Source organism: Henckelia pumila, chromosome 4 (assembly GCF_033568475.1).
Source record: "Henckelia pumila isolate YLH828 chromosome 4, ASM3356847v2, whole genome shotgun sequence".
Taxonomy (NCBI): domain Eukaryota; kingdom Viridiplantae; phylum Streptophyta; class Magnoliopsida; order Lamiales; family Gesneriaceae; genus Henckelia; species Henckelia pumila.
Genome location: NC_133123.1, coordinates 6,915,968 through 6,931,272, shown reverse-complemented (window position 1 = coordinate 6,931,272; position 15,305 = coordinate 6,915,968). Strand labels below are relative to the sequence as shown.

The window sequence follows — 15,305 nt, the reverse complement described above, 5'->3', positions numbered from 1 at the left end:
GAGAAAAGACACACAACATTCTACAAATATTGTCCCCAACATTCAAGAACTCTACTAATTAATCTACATTAACATGTAAAAACATACCAATTTAATCTTTAACTCATTTTTTTTATTTTTAATAACATACCAATTTAATCTTTAACTCATTTTTTTTATTTTTAATATTCTATATTCAAAGATCGAGACACACTTAGACACACACACATATAATATCAGTTCAATCACTCCATAAAATATTGTGTATGACTATATATATATATATATATATATAGTGATGTGACATCTAAAAATATATTGATATGAACAAACTACTCATATTTATTTGTCATCGGAAAGACTTTTTTACTATTATTTATTTTTTCCCCTACGATTGGAGCTACTCTTAATTCTTAAATTGCAAGAGATTAAAGTATTTGAACCAGAACAGATGAGTTTTGAAGGTTTATCAATTAGTTAATTAATGATGGGGCCTTTAATCCAGCCCACAAGCCACACTGATATGAAATAATGAAATAATGTAGGAATAAGCGCTGGCCCAATGAGATCTGCCTTTAATAATAATAAATGGATAACAACATTGTTTGTCCATTGAATTACATATTTATCATTTTTATGATATAATGGCTCAATTCTTAGTTTTAGTCCAACAAATCGCAATCTTTTTTCCACCCATTTTTTGTCAGAAGACTAACTTCACATCGAAAATGACGATTTGATAATAAAAAATGATGACGTGACATCGAGAAATTGTGACATGTTTAATGTTATATTAGCGTTCCGATTTAATATGACCAAAATTAAAAACAATTGTTAGTGGACTAAAAATATAAAAATGAAAATTAACCGATAACAAAATCCAAAATGAACAATATACAAATTACAAGATCAAAAATATCGTTTTCACAATAACAAATGTCTATTACTTTGTATTAGTTAGTACGTACAATTAGTTGTTCTTAAAAAAACTTATAAAAATATTATCTTAATAATAATAATAATAATAATAATAATAATAATAATAATAATAATAATAGTGTCTCGGTATAATTTTTTTTGTTTGTTTTTTTTTTGAAGTTAAAAAAGAGAAAACTTGGTATAATTTTTAGAATCCTCAAAATACTTTTATATTTTTAGCTCATGTTTTTTTCCCGTACGTGAGGACTCAATTTATGTAAAAAAAAAAAGTGTAAAAAATCAATAAAAAATCAAAATAATTTAAATTGAAATTTCTTTTAATAAGAATACTTATAAAAAAAATCGATTCAAATACCGCAATTCGTGCCCAGGGGATTATTTATATAATAGAGGATGGTTGTATTTATATAGTCATATTTAATATTAATTAATATTATCAATTTCCTCTTTTCAAAAAAAAAAAAATATATCTTATCATTTTCCTATTTGGAAGGATAGAAAAAGAAAAATCTTAGGGACCAAAAGATGAAAAGCGTTCAAAACTAGGGACTATTTTATAATTAATTAACAAAATATGGAACACCTGATTGAAATCAAATATAATAATAATAATATATACTCTAAAAAATATATAATATAAATATAAATACAAAATAAAGGAGAAGAATTTCGCGGTATAAACCGCCGAATATTTTCCATCCTTCTTCCACTCTCTCTCTGAAGTTTTATACCCTGCGATTTCACGAGCTTTTCAATCCGATTAATCGAATGGGTATCTGTTTCAATTGCTGGTGAGTTGAATTTCTGTTGAATTTCAAAAGTTATTGTATCTTCAGCCTATTGGAAACTTTTTAATTTCTGAGAAGCTGATCCAGCATGGTCTCTGAATAAATTTTCCTTGTCGTATGGTTGATTTGTTTCTTAGGTTACTTGTTGACTTTTAAGATGCACAAAGATGAAGTTTGTGCAACTTTATTGCAAACTTTGTCTCCTTGTTTTTTCCTCTTCAGAAAAGGAAGTCATCTGACATGCTTGGGCATCGATGGACCATGGAAGAGCCATCTCATTTTAATGATTCTGATTGGAAATGCGTTGAAGATTGGAGAAAGGTGTGTAATGTACTAATGTGTCAAAATATATAATAGGTTGATTTGTTAAAACTTGCCTGCAAGAGTAGCAAAAATTTGTACCTTCTATGAGAATCGACATTATCTTTTTTAAGTATTTGGGACTGATATTGTTAATATTTTCATAAATTTATGACCAAGTTGAGCTTCGAGTAATCTTGCTATGGATTCATCGAGGATTGCTCTTTAATATAGGCCTATGAAGCTTGGGTGCATGTCTGTTGATTATTGATCAGATTGTGAACTGATTTACTTTCAAAAATTCCTTGGCACAAAATCTAACTAGCAGCCTTGATGAACTTTAAGATTGTGAGGACCTCTCGGTAACAGCCTGACCATCGCATTTTAATATGCAGTTTGAACTATAACAGTATGTGAAACAGTGAAATCAATGGAAAATTAGTTAATCTGTGCCATTATCACAGTTGTGAAACATTAGACTTTTACTTTCAGAAGAGTTTACAAGAGCTGGGATATGTGGTAAACCATGGATCAAAACCCAGAAAATCAATCCTTATACCATGGTATTTCTGCATTCATGTTTCAATTTCAAAGCCATATAAAATTTCCAATAACATGGAGTTCCAATTTCGTCCAAAAATATAGCTCATCGTTGATGTGTTATACCCAAACTATGACAAATGAGTAGAAATAGAACTCATAATTTTTAATTGAGCGTTGGAAAACCTTAACCATGTCAGGGCTCCTCATATGGTAACCATCAATGGTCATATAAATGTTTGAACTCTGTTACTAACTTCTTGTGATGGAATATTGATTGGACAGGATGGGGACCAAGAAACCAGCAATGGAGTTAGATCATCTAAAAAAACCAAGGAGCGTGCTGTTGGAAAGCTCCAGCCTAATATTACCTTTATACCATCCGAGGAGCAATTTGTTTTGCATTCTCAAACTGTTGCGTCAGGCTACGATTGCCTATCACTGCTAAGGCAGAAGTGCTCCGGAGGTATGCCAAACAAGTTAAATCAAGGATTGGTGGGCTTCTTGTTATGCAAAAATTTCTCATAACCTTTGTTTAGCTTCACATTTCTTGGCGGCGTAGTTTCTTAATCACATATATTTAACTTCATCTATGAGAGCAGCTACTTGTAAAAGCTTAAGGGTGCATATTCTTCAATAACATCGGATTATGTATCTCTACACAAATATCCTTTGTTGCCTAATGAAAATTTTAGTTGCTTTGCCCTCACTACGAGTGGTATCTTTTCAAACTGAAGTGAAGTTCATAAGCTTTCCTTTATCCTGCTATGATAACTATGGCAACATGAGATGCAATTTTGGAAATATATGATTGAGTTTTCTTCAGGAACGCAACCTCGTGCTGTTGGAAAAAGGACACCGAGATTCCCAATTTCATATACGCATGTAAATATCAGCAGGACAAACATTATTTCTCCGTCAAGACCAGGCCTGAAAATAAATGCTGACGCTGATGATGAGGTAGTGCATGAAATTAGCTATAATTTTAGCAGAAATGCAGAAAGATTGTTCTCCCCTGGTTTCTCGTATGCCAAATGAAAGAGCCGAGGATGTTATGTCTCCAAAAGAGCCTGATCAACCAAAGGTGATCGTTTGACCTGTTTTATGGAAACAATATTTATATCATCCAACTCATAGACCAGCTGTTAGTTGCAGGAGCCAAAAGCAGAAATGAACGATTTGAAGCTTTCTGCCATTAGCATGGATGGGGAAGATTTAGAGAGACAAACAAAAGCTGTCATTGGCGAGAGGTATAGGCATAAGCGTTACATGTTGGAACCAATAAGTTGTGGTACAGATAGAAAAAAAGGGGATAAAACTTGCCATGAAAAAGCAACGAGGTAATGACTATAATGAGGAAAATTTTGATGGAATTAGGAAAGAACTCAGTGGAAACAAGGAAAGTCATTTGTTTGGTGCAATCAGAAGCAAGCTTGCCACACAGGTCAATGGTGTCAAGATTTGTTTGTCCTCTGTGCAGAGTCAGAGAAGAGGTATGCGTCTTTTTTAGTTTTTTTTTTTTTTTTCCTTTCTCAAATCCTTGTTTCGCATTCTTCATTATCAACAATTCCCTTGGGGTACTTTCTCAAGGAGGAGCCTCTTCTCAATACTACATAACATACTGAGAAGATTCACAAAAGTAGAAATCTTTGCTAGCAATAGCATACTGATACTAGTCAATGAATGTAGATGAATTCGAAATCTTTTGCATTCATTGCATTGCCTAAGTCTAGCTGAATATCAAATGAGGTGTTTTCCTGCACAATTTAATCAATAATTCGGAGAAAACAACTTGTTAAATGAGACCTAGGCACTCAAGAAACTTGATACATTGTTGCGCAGATGGTCCTTTTCCTTGTGAAAGTTTATCTGGTCTTAAGGGAGCTATTTTCTCAGAATACCCTGTTTGTTTTATTATGTTCAAGATTGAGATATATTTGATTCTAGTAGGTGATGGTCCCTCTGATGCACTGCAAACTTTGGCTAATTTGTCCTCGATGATGCCAACAGAAAATGGAGATGGTAAGCAATCAACATTCACTTATTTTATGAACAGACATGATGTGGTGCATTCATGTCAGTGTTAAATGGATATGCCATTAGCATTTTTAACTGCGCCCAAGAATTATCTCAGAACGTGGATTTGCTCATCGTTTGTATCTAAACATGTAGGAAGCTTTTGTTCTTGAATTGAGGCACATGAATGATGGTGTGGTGGAAAATCAAAAGGATTGTGACATCTCATTAAACGACTCAGAACTATTTCAAAAGAAACATGCCACAGCACTTACACAGCTTAGTGAAGCCAACGAAGAGGTACAAGTCTCCATAGAGGAGAACTGAAACCTGTTTCCCTTAATAGATGAATTCTGATTGCGTTTCAATTACAGTTGTTGGAATTAAATTTCATTTGTCAGGTTTCTTCAGCTTTATTTGGCTTGGGACATTAGAATACTTATCGAGGAAACAGTCAATTTATATTTCAAATACCAGTTTCTAATGCATTGAATTCGCCTAGGGGGACTGCAATTCAAGATGAAGAATCAGGAACACGTGGCTCAAATCATAGATGGCTCGAGAACAAAAGCCCAAACGATTGTAGATGCTGTTATGCAGGTATGTGAATGCATTCCAGTCAAAACACTATTTCCTAGAAAGCATGCATCTGGGTTTTTTTTTTTTTTTTGTTGGTTTTCTTGTTTTTTTTTCCGTCTAACAGAAGCAAGACACGAGTAATAGTTTCTCGCATAGGCATGCTTTGGTCTGGTATTGACTTACATGAGTTGCATCAGCAAAACACGAGGTTGACAACAGTGCTTCTTTGTGACCTGATTCATTTTCTCATCTTTAGGAAATATCATCACTCAAAAATACAGATGACAATGTCAAGAAAATCGAGAACGCTCTAGGTTATGCAAACCACCACATCCCACCAGATCGACTCCCGTATACCAGTGGTAGGATCTTACACCTCATCTCCTCTTTTCAGGATCCTTTGAAATTTTTATTCAAAATTTTTCCAACAGCCTAATTCTGAGTTGGCTAATGCATCCATCATCCAGGCACAGATTCCTTCAGAACTAATCACCAAATGTGTAGCAGCTTTGCTTATGATTCAGGTGAACTATTGGATGAAACCACCAATATCCCCCACCCCACGAAGTGCCATTTTTTTCCCCTGTGAGGTTTATATGGTCGAATAAAATACTGAGCACCAACATATAACTGCAGAATTGCACAGAACGGCGTGTCCCTCCATCAGACATTGCAGAGATACTAGATTCTGCTATCATGAGCTTACGCCCCCGCAGTTCACATAACCTTCCTATTTTTACTGAAATACAGAGGTGCATGGGTATTATCAGGAACCAAATAATGGCACTAATACCTAAAGTGTCCGCCATTAGTTAAATTGGACTTTTGTTGATTCTTGAATCGTCACAAGTAATTAAGTTGGTCGTCCTTGTGTAGATTTTCCTTCACTCTAAAGCAAAGTAATTTATGGGTGTAACTTTATCATAAGTTTCGAGATAATAAATTTTAGAGATGTTATAAAAACAGTGTTGCGAGTTTTGGCTTTACAGCATCACTGATCGAGAACTAATTGCCTTCAAATTGTTCAGATTCACGAATTGTTCGTTGTTCTTACCAATATTCATTCAAAAAGTAACTCATTTTCAGACGCCAACAAGCACATCTTTTCGATGATTCTCTTGTAAGCTTCCCCCACATTCATATTTCGTATATAATTTATTCCGAATTTCAAATACCATATCCAGGCCTAGAAAACATGAGAAAACATCAACCATGCCTCTAATAAAATTTAACAGTATTACATTGACTATTGGTTCAAAATGATAATTTTCTCTCGTATTATTTGTATAAAAATATTTGCTTTCCCAGATTTTCTCTAGTGGTCCTTTATTCCAGAAGAGGGGCATCCGCCTTAACCCACGACTCGTACCATAACTAGGCAAAGTGCATTATATCAAGCATCAAATAGTTAAAGGTAATAGATGTCGACTCTTCCATAACTGCACTTTTTACATGTCAATCAAGTTATACCTAAAAAGTATGACTACAAGAACATCGTAGAACAAAGCAATAATACCAGAAATAAAAACATTAAAGAAAGATTCGAATCATTCAATCATCCCTCTTTTTCCTTATTTTTTTTCCCTTTTTCACTAAATTTTGTGCCGCTGATAATGTAAAACAGACCACTAAGATCAAAGAAAACCCCAGTTTCGAATGACATGACTCGTTTTTCAGCTGATTTAACTTGGAACCAGGCAAGGAAAGACGAGGCATCCAATTGTATATATACGAACAATGCCATCAATGAAATTGTTGTTGCTGACTTTGTTCAACTGCCACCCACAAGAAACCGAAAAATATCACCAAGGGAAATGATACCTTCTACACGTTTACTTCCAGCTTCCACAATAACAAGACGTCTAACGCCTGAACACGAAGAATAAACAGTAAAACAAGAAGCTAAGTGCTTGGGGTAATTTATAAATGCCCAACAAATTAAAGGAATGTTTCATGAAAATCTTTAGGAGACAACAAACAACCTGGCATGGATAATCTCTCCATCACCTTGTGGAGTGGATCAGACCGCAAACACATGTGACACCTTTGACTGGTGTACCCGTACGTTGAAAATGGATCATCTCTGTACTGCAATGCCTATAATTCGAGAGCCGGAAGGTGATAATATTACCAAAGATCACCTGAATTTATGCTCGTAAAATATAGGGTGGTGATAAGCCTTATTTGTCGAATTTCAAACTAAAAAAACTCATTCAATACTATCCAGATCTAAAAGACAATTCATGTGATTATGTGAAAGAAATGCAAGGCTTCAGGTCTTTGGCATTATCTGCAAACAAGCAATTTTACGAATTGCAGTGCATCCAGAAGCAAAGCTAGCAACATATTGATAAAGTAACTCATGGCAGCTTGCTAAATATGCGTGAGATAAGTTCGACAAAGGGAATTTGGATGCATAAAAAACCACTCAGTGCATTATTTTTTTAAAAAAAGAATCCTCTTATGCAACTAATTTAATGTAAGCATATATGATTATCACCCTAACAAGGCAAAAATGTTAAATTCTGTTGTCAGTTACTTCTTTTAATGATCTATTTCAAGTCCATAATAGTAGTTGAATGCGAGGCTTATAGCATGTCTTGGTGAAAGCAGAAAAGCCGCAAACTTAATAGATATATATATATATGCACACCTGATGAATAGTTGTTTCTTCAAGATTAATATGCGTGTAAATTTTGTCCTTCGCCAAGGTAGTTATATCACTGGAGGAAAACAAGAAATAAATGGATAGACAATTCCCAAATGTCTTTAAGAAAACAATAAGCATGGCTAACAGTTTGTGTCACTAACCTTCTAGAATATACATCCAGTAACGAGTCATTATCATCCACAATTGGTATCGAACTAACTTGGGCTGCACAAGACAGGGACAGGGTGGAGTCACAGAGATATAACAACTGGAATCTTCTACTTGAATATAACTTAATAATAGATTGCAAGGGATAGTTTTGGCATACACAGTGCTTCACGAAATCACATACATACATTAAAGAACTCTGAAGAAGTTATAACTTTTCTCAGGAAAAGCTTTAAGGAGAACCCACATATTCGGCGACAGAACCCTCCATAGCCAAGAGATCTAATGTTTAGAGTTATAAAATTAAATTAATCTTCTCAACCCCAGTTTGGAGCATCCAAAGTAACGCTCGCTGTTATCAAATTTCATCATAAATTTCGACTTAATTTTCAAGGCTAAGTATTCTGCCACAAGAACATAATAAAAAAATTTCCACTAGGGTTGTGAAAGGAACACATTGTACATGGCTAGATATTTATCATACCGTTAAACATAAAGGTTAAAGGACACTAACCATTATCAGAAGAGGCACATGATAGTAAAATGTAATCCTTATTATATATTATTCTTTAGATTTTAAAAATAAAGCACGATACAGAACATATTTGTTTAAAACTATTTCATATGTGATAAGAAGATGAAATGTTTTAGAAAAAAGCCAGATAGTTACCTTGAATCAATAAATTCAGTGCCGCACTGAGTGAAGCACTTGGTCTCAAGATAGCCAATGGCCGGCCATTTGGCTCTCCAATCTTGGGAACCCAGGTGCCCACAGGGATGGCACTAATTGGCATTTGGAGAACTGGTAATGAACTAGGGGAATGTTTAAAAAAACGACAAATACCTGTAAAACATCCCATGTTGGTTATGACAGGAATGCCATCATTCCCTGAACAGTAATATTCAAATATAGACGAATGTTCGAAGGCCTGATTCAATATCCTCACATTTTAGTATTCCAGAAAGAGAAGCAAGATGTAAAAGTTGTGGGTGTGATGCATTCTCCAAAGGAGAATGAACAATGGGAATTGTTGCAACACCATTCTGCAAAATCTTCAAAGCAACTTCCTTCAAACTGTCATCTGGTCCTGCCTGAAAACCCCCATCAAATTAACATGAAAAAATGGAGAGACTACATGCTAATTACAGGACAAAGTAAGTCACAAATGAATGGAATGCCAATGCCGGTTGAACAATTTACACGATCAGATTGGCAATATCAGAATGACCACAGGCAGAATGCCCAGACATGCTGTAACGAGGAACAGATCAACAACTACAGGGATGAAAAGGGTAAAACTAGCATATTATTTACCTTTATCGCAGGTATCATAAAAATCCATATATTTGCTCTAAAATATGACAATGACATGTCCAATAGCACAATCTACTTTTTGAATACAACACAGCTATCCAGACTTACTTGTATGAGTCGTCGTGAAACTGGACCCCCTTGCCCATTAATTTGACCATTCAGATATGACTTTGCATCTTTCCAAGCGGAAATAGTGTGTGTCTCGAGCTCTTCTTCAGTCAGATTGGAACCGTGGCTACCAAGCTGCCAATCACAATGAACACATCAAAGCAGCACATGTCAAGGATTTGGAGCACATATCAGCATATATTATTCATGTGAGCCTACCAATAAAGAAATTTAATAAAGCCAACTGAAAACGAGTCTCTTTACGCTGCAAGCAACTTAGAAAACAAGACAAGTGTAGCACACATGGAGTTGTTCTACTGCACCTTAAGAGGTCCACAAAAGCTTTTCAATGGAACAAATTAACATCTCACGTCTTTAAATGCAAATTATGTAAAGATTTGTGCATGAAATAAGATAGTCGACCTCATTGAAATGCAAAAGGACTGGGGTAGGGAGTAGAATCAGGAAAAGTAGAGAACACGGAGGTGAGTGATAATTTATATTCCTTACAAGAACGTACAGAAGGCAAAGCTTATACCTCTCTCATAATGAGAATAAAATCCAAGGCACTGAGAACTCCAACAAATTTTCCCTTTGAGAAGTCCCATAAGGGCGCCATGGAGATTCCCTGGGAAGAATCAGTTGTTCAAAAGATTTGTGTTCGCACCACGATTTGAAGTAATAAAAAAAGCATAATAAATAATCAAATACAAGTATCACATGGAAAATTAAATGAAGTACTCTTGACTCTATAAGTGTAAAGAAATGCATATGTGGCGCAATTTACTTTCAGCAGAACCCTAATAAGAAAACACTAACGTCCCCAATCTTCGTCATATTTCAAGTTGAATGCTTCTGTAACTTGAACAAATTAAAAACAGATATCCTCATTTCATTCGCTACAACATCACACTGTCTTATGTTCTTAAAAAATTGATGGCAAAAAAACTACTGCAGCTAGGTAGTGGTGACCAAATTACTTCGCAGCTAAAACACACTTTGTTACAACTTCAACCTAGCACTTATTATTGTCAAAAGTACCTGCTCGTGCAGAATATGAAAGGCTTGCTTTACAGGCAGTTCAACATCCAATGCAATAACCTACAAACTTAATGAAATAAATCAATATAGCAATTTAATGGAAAAGGAGATAAATGTAAAATAATAGCACGAGGACAGACAAGGGTCATCCAGACCTTTCCAGATTCAGGAAGTAACTCATAAGCCAGGTGTGTCGACATGAACACAGCTATACGATGCCGAGAAATCTCTAAATCTGCATCTGATATGCTTTGAAAGGGTTCAGGTGAAGTACCATCTGACAGTCGAACCTGTTGATAAACATTAATTATGATGAGGCAACTCCTGTAACTTTCAGTGTGAATTGATCATGAGCCACGATGCAAACTGTACTACATATTTGGAGGAGGGTGACTTTGATGCTACGCTATAATATTGGAGACGGGTGTGGCCGATTTCACTAAGATGCCACACTGTCATATGTAAAATAGGGTTAATGAGATCCTACACTATGGGTATTACCCAAATCATGTATCCGATGGTCAATATCTCTACACATGAGCATAATTAATGGGATATTGTTTATGTGGCAAATCATGGGACATTGGATTTATGGTTAGGGTAAAATCCTTAAGGTCGGTTGAATTCTACCGTAAAATAGGGAGTGTTCAAACATTTTTGATTCACCAAAACCACTTTGTAAAACCTGCAGTAATGACGATCAAAATATATCCCAGCTTGAAATATGGAGACTAATAAATGAAACCGTTATTCTCGAGATTTTTTCCATGCATGTGCAGCATAGAAAACCGTAAAAAAGTAAGAATAATAGAAAAATCAGGAATGTACGCTCTTTTTCAAATGAAGATGGGTATGGATAAATTTCTTGGTCCAAGATATCAAGAAAATATCACAAAACTATAGCTGAAAAAAACAGTATCTGGAAACAAGCATGGATGAAAAGGACAGATGTGAGCAATAACTGCATACCACACGATGAAAGGTCTCATTATCTACATCCATACTGGAACTGGGACCAGAGGGAGGTATTTGCGGGCTTAGCACTGCAGGAAGGTAATCAGATTCCCTAGCTAAGAGGACTGTATTCACGGTTCCAATGTTACTACTGACAAAAGGCCGTTGCTCATCATGTCTCCATTCCCCATCAACCACGAATTTGTACTGGAAATAAGTAACAGTATTTAATTTAATGCACAAACAAACAAATATGGGATCCAATGAAAATTGCAAATAATTAAAAAGCAAGAGATGCAGTCCCAAATTCAAGGCAACGACTAGCTAAATAAATTCCTCAAAGAAGTACACGTCTTTTCTTGGCTTACCCACTGAAAATAATTCACAAGCAATTACATATATTAGCACCAACCTGGTGATAACCGGGTGGTAAGCTACATATTGTCTGAAACACGGTTGGGCAACCTTCTACTGGGGTCATAGGCCATTGCGTCCACCTTTTGCAAAGATTACCATAAATTACAGAAAATAACTAAGCCCAGAAAACCACAAATGATGAGAATAAAATTAAATAACAAGCATTCGAAGATTTTAAATACTCATCAAATCTCACCCAGTAAACGAGCCGCTGATATACACAATTCTCCCGCCATAAGGCCACACGAAACGCGTGGGTATCAACACCATTCCACTTTCAGGCGCAAAATCCATATTAATAGGATACATTAACTCCTAATTACTCGTAGAATTTCCCCAAAAAACAGCATCGGAATTTCAACAGCGTCAATGATTTCACGAATTGATTGCAAATTCCAAGAGCACCCAAATCCCTCAAAATCTAACGACAATGCCCAATTTCACCTTCAGAACCACAAAATGATGCAAAGCACCACTGTTTTTAATCTACAAAGCCCCGACTGTACGAACATAGGCCTCAAAACGAAATCAAGAACGATAAAGCAAAGAACACTAGAGGATGAAACAGCTATGAAATGCAAGGACGAAGAATTAAAATGAGAACTTTATAAATAAATCGAGAAGCATTCGATAATCATTATTTAGAAGATGAACCAGTGGGAATTTTTTTTTTTGGCAGAGAATCAATTTTAGCCCTAACCCTAAAATTCCCGATTATTTTTAGGAAATTTTTGTGTAAAAATTATGATATGGGTCCCTCACCACATCAAGTATAAGATTCCCCGATGTGTTGCCAAGTCAGCATTCTCTTCCTTCATATTATTCACGTTTCGCCCCTTATGTTATCATGATTTCTCATTCATCCCCCTGTACTACCGTCAATTCTTATTTTTCCCCTTATATTACCGTTAATTCTTCTTTTACCCTTTTATCATAATGAATTCTTATTTGTTCCCACTTGTAAATGCCAAATGTATAAACAATTAATTAAAGTTACGTTTGAATCGATGAATATAGATTTATGAGATAAATCCATAGATTTGAAATGAATAACTTGAGGAGTGAATTTGAAATTGAAGCAAAAAAACGTACTTAATTAGCTAATTAACATTCAAAGTTCAAACCCTTCATTCTATTTTTGAACTAAATGAATACAATGGATTTGGAATCAAATTCACTCAAATACTTCCATCTAAAAACAACCTAAGAAAATATTGAGAAATTTGCGAGAGAGTAGACATATTTCTTTCTATTTCCGGATATGATTTGATATAAAACCAACAATTTCATTTTGTGTTGCATGTTTGTAGAATTGTTTTTTTTATATATAATTATTTTTCGGAGTTCAGTTAATTTTAATATAAACCTACAAATAATTATACTGGAAATATATAGTACTTGTGATTATTTAATTTGTTATAATTAATTTGTAAGTACTATTGTTAGGATAATGCCTAAATGCTCAACAATAAGATAAATATATGTAACTATATATGCCACAATTTTTTTTAATTTATATTAAAAATATTCTTTTAAGCAGATAAGATAAGGTAAGTAAATAAGTTATATATTTAATAATATTGGATTTTATGACAATTTTATTAAATTAGAAAATGTTATGTTTTTAAGTTAATTAAAATTCGTATCATAAAGTCGGACCACTGAAAGTTTCTATATATATTTTGGGGGACTAATTTCATCCACTCATCCTACGTACTTGCATGTGCCTAGTGTTTCGTCGGTAGATACATTGGAACAACTTTGAGAAATCGTCATGCATGCATTTACTTCTTTTTTAATTTTGTCATTTGGATTTGATCATTATAAGAACTCACTTGAAAACACCCCTTGATCATATTAATTCATTCCTTTTGCCGTAGATCTGTCTCTATATTCGCAAAATGAATTATGTTATCTGAAAAACAATATTATTTAATAATTTGATTTTTAGACCGACGTAATTATAATGTCCAATATTGGAAGATATGTTGATCTTATGAGTTCATCAGGTGAATCAATCCCCTTCATGTTCGACATCCGACCCCGATAAATTTAACGTTCATTAGTGATCCTCCGCGTACATGCTGTCAATCATGTTGCAGTGATTTGCAGCCATGCCAATAATTATGTTCATTTGCACTTATCTGGTTTTGAATATGGCTAGCTAGTGATATGGCACAGAGATGTAGAATGAATAAAGTAACTTAAGTACTCTAAAGCAAGATTATGGTCCTAGTAATTAAACTCTGAATTTAGAAATACTCTAGCTGCGGCATACAAAAATTTGATCATTATTGGAGCCGATTTGGAGGCAATTCGAGCCATAGGAGGAACAGAATTCGGGGAAGATGACATGCGGTATATTTCTAATGTGGGAGTTCCAAATTGCCTTAGGAAAAAGGCACACAAATGGCCTACCCTCGTCTTAATTTTTTTTAAGTGGGTTTGGATCAATTAATTTGTATTATCTCATATGACGACTTTGATAGAGGGAGATTAACAACAAATTACAATGACAGTCACAAAAGCTTAATATATATATGGTTTCCACAATTCTCACTTAACAAACAAAAAGAGTTTATTTCAACATATCCAGATGGTATCCGTATCATATATACTCCTGGTAAATCCTATTACCATTATTGGATCACAATAATATTTAATGTGGGGTCAAACATGAATCCCACGTGTTTGGACCTATATATGATAATCATTAGATTTATCGTGAGTACAAAACTCTTATTGTACGATCTCATTAACCCGTAGAGAGACATGGAATGGGTTCAAGATTCTCCAAATGATATTTCTCCTAAGTAGACAAATGTGGTCTGTTGACATGGAGACAGACGTACTTGCAAATGGAGGAATTGGCCCCTACCAAGTACTACTTGCTCTCAAATCACATGTCACAACTATATTTACTTGTAGAATATTTCATTTCTTGAATAGATTTCGTCTCCTATACATGGATTCCCTTTTCACAATCAGCCTAAATATTCTTCTTGGTGCTAATGGACCAACCATTTCAAAATGTAAGTTGACAGAATCATATTTCTCTGTTGAGAGGTTATTCCAAAATTACATTTATTTCTTCTTAATACCGATTTCCTTAGATCACGGCTTACTGTGTTGAAGTCTCGTATGTGTCACTTAATTATCAAAGGATTATGATATATGTAACATTGGATTACACATTGCACTTAAAATTACCAATCTATCTTATATAAATACACTTATGAAACATTTTTTACAAATAAAGTGCAAGGATAAATTTATAATTTCAAAGCGAACATGTAACCTAATGTTGTAACCCAATATGTCTATGTCTATGTAGCATTTTCCATTATCAAATCACAATCTCTTCTAAAACATAAGTTACCAAAAATGAATCTTGATGTACAACTCATGAATCCACCAAGAAATCTCACTGCTTCGGTTAAAAGAAATTCAGTCATTTTGTTGTTAATAATTATGGTAAGAAATAACTTTCCTAACCTTAACAAATGCCAAG

General features: G+C 34.5%; 2 protein-coding genes across 15 annotated transcripts; one reads left to right on the top strand and one right to left on the bottom strand.

Annotated features, from left to right (window-relative positions):
* The first annotated feature begins 1,596 nt into the window (after window positions 1–1,596).
* On the top strand, window positions 1,597–6,110 carry LOC140866528 (protein ALWAYS EARLY 3-like). 13 transcript variants are annotated; one of them, XM_073271532.1, is made up of 12 exons: window positions 1,597–1,709; window positions 1,929–2,027; window positions 2,832–3,012; window positions 3,373–3,630; window positions 3,702–3,796; window positions 3,924–4,039; window positions 4,497–4,568; window positions 4,719–4,862; window positions 5,065–5,162; window positions 5,398–5,503; window positions 5,609–5,665; window positions 5,778–6,110. In XM_073271532.1, the coding sequence occupies exons 2-4, from the start codon at window positions 1,947–1,949 to the stop codon at window positions 3,582–3,584; spliced, it is 474 nt and encodes a 157-aa protein (XP_073127633.1). In that variant the 5' UTR covers window positions 1,597–1,709; window positions 1,929–1,946; the 3' UTR covers window positions 3,585–3,630; window positions 3,702–3,796; window positions 3,924–4,039; window positions 4,497–4,568; window positions 4,719–4,862; window positions 5,065–5,162; window positions 5,398–5,503; window positions 5,609–5,665; window positions 5,778–6,110. The 13 variants fall into 11 exon arrangements, with proteins under 13 accessions (XP_073127633.1, XP_073127642.1, XP_073127641.1 ...); XM_073271541.1 differs by having other exon boundaries at window positions 4,494–4,568; XM_073271540.1 differs by having other exon boundaries at window positions 3,696–3,796.
* A 462-nt stretch (window positions 6,111–6,572) lies between these two features.
* Window positions 6,573–12,511, bottom strand: LOC140859856 (sucrose nonfermenting 4-like protein). Of its 2 annotated transcripts, none has more exons than XM_073262453.1 (13): window positions 11,991–12,511; window positions 11,790–11,874; window positions 11,393–11,584; window positions 10,579–10,713; window positions 10,424–10,483; window positions 9,921–10,010; window positions 9,383–9,517; window positions 8,907–9,051; window positions 8,630–8,803; window positions 7,953–8,016; window positions 7,795–7,864; window positions 7,124–7,282; window positions 6,573–7,010 (listed from the first exon to the last, which is right to left on the bottom strand). In XM_073262453.1, the coding sequence occupies exons 1-12, from the start codon at window positions 12,101–12,103 to the stop codon at window positions 7,145–7,147; spliced, it is 1,401 nt and encodes a 466-aa protein (XP_073118554.1). In that variant the 5' UTR covers window positions 12,104–12,511; the 3' UTR covers window positions 6,573–7,010; window positions 7,124–7,144. The 2 variants fall into 2 exon arrangements, with proteins under 2 accessions (XP_073118554.1, XP_073118553.1); XM_073262452.1 differs by having other exon boundaries at window positions 7,124–7,238.
* Window positions 12,512–15,305: the final 2,794 nt, after the last annotated feature.

Coding starts and splice junctions, on each gene's coding strand:
- LOC140866528 (XM_073271532.1), top strand. CDS start 1,947: ATGCTTGGGCATCGATGGACCATGGAAGAGCCATCTCATTTTAATGAT. Junction 2,028..2,831: donor GCGTTGAAGATTGGAGAAAG/GTGTGTAATGTA, acceptor TTGATTGGACAG/GATGGGGACCAAGAAACCAG. Junction 3,013..3,372: donor AAGGCAGAAGTGCTCCGGAG/GTATGCCAAACA, acceptor AGTTTTCTTCAG/GAACGCAACCTCGTGCTGTT.
- LOC140859856 (XM_073262452.1), bottom strand. CDS start 12,103: ATGTATCCTATTAATATGGATTTTGCGCCTGAAAGTGGAATGGTGTTG. Junction 11,875..11,990: donor ATCAGCGGCTCGTTTACTGG/GTGAGATTTGAT, acceptor TCTTTGCAAAAG/GTGGACGCAATGGCCTATGA. Junction 7,865..7,952: donor CTGGATGTATATTCTAGAAG/GTTAGTGACACA, acceptor GTTTTCCTCCAG/TGATATAACTACCTTGGCGA.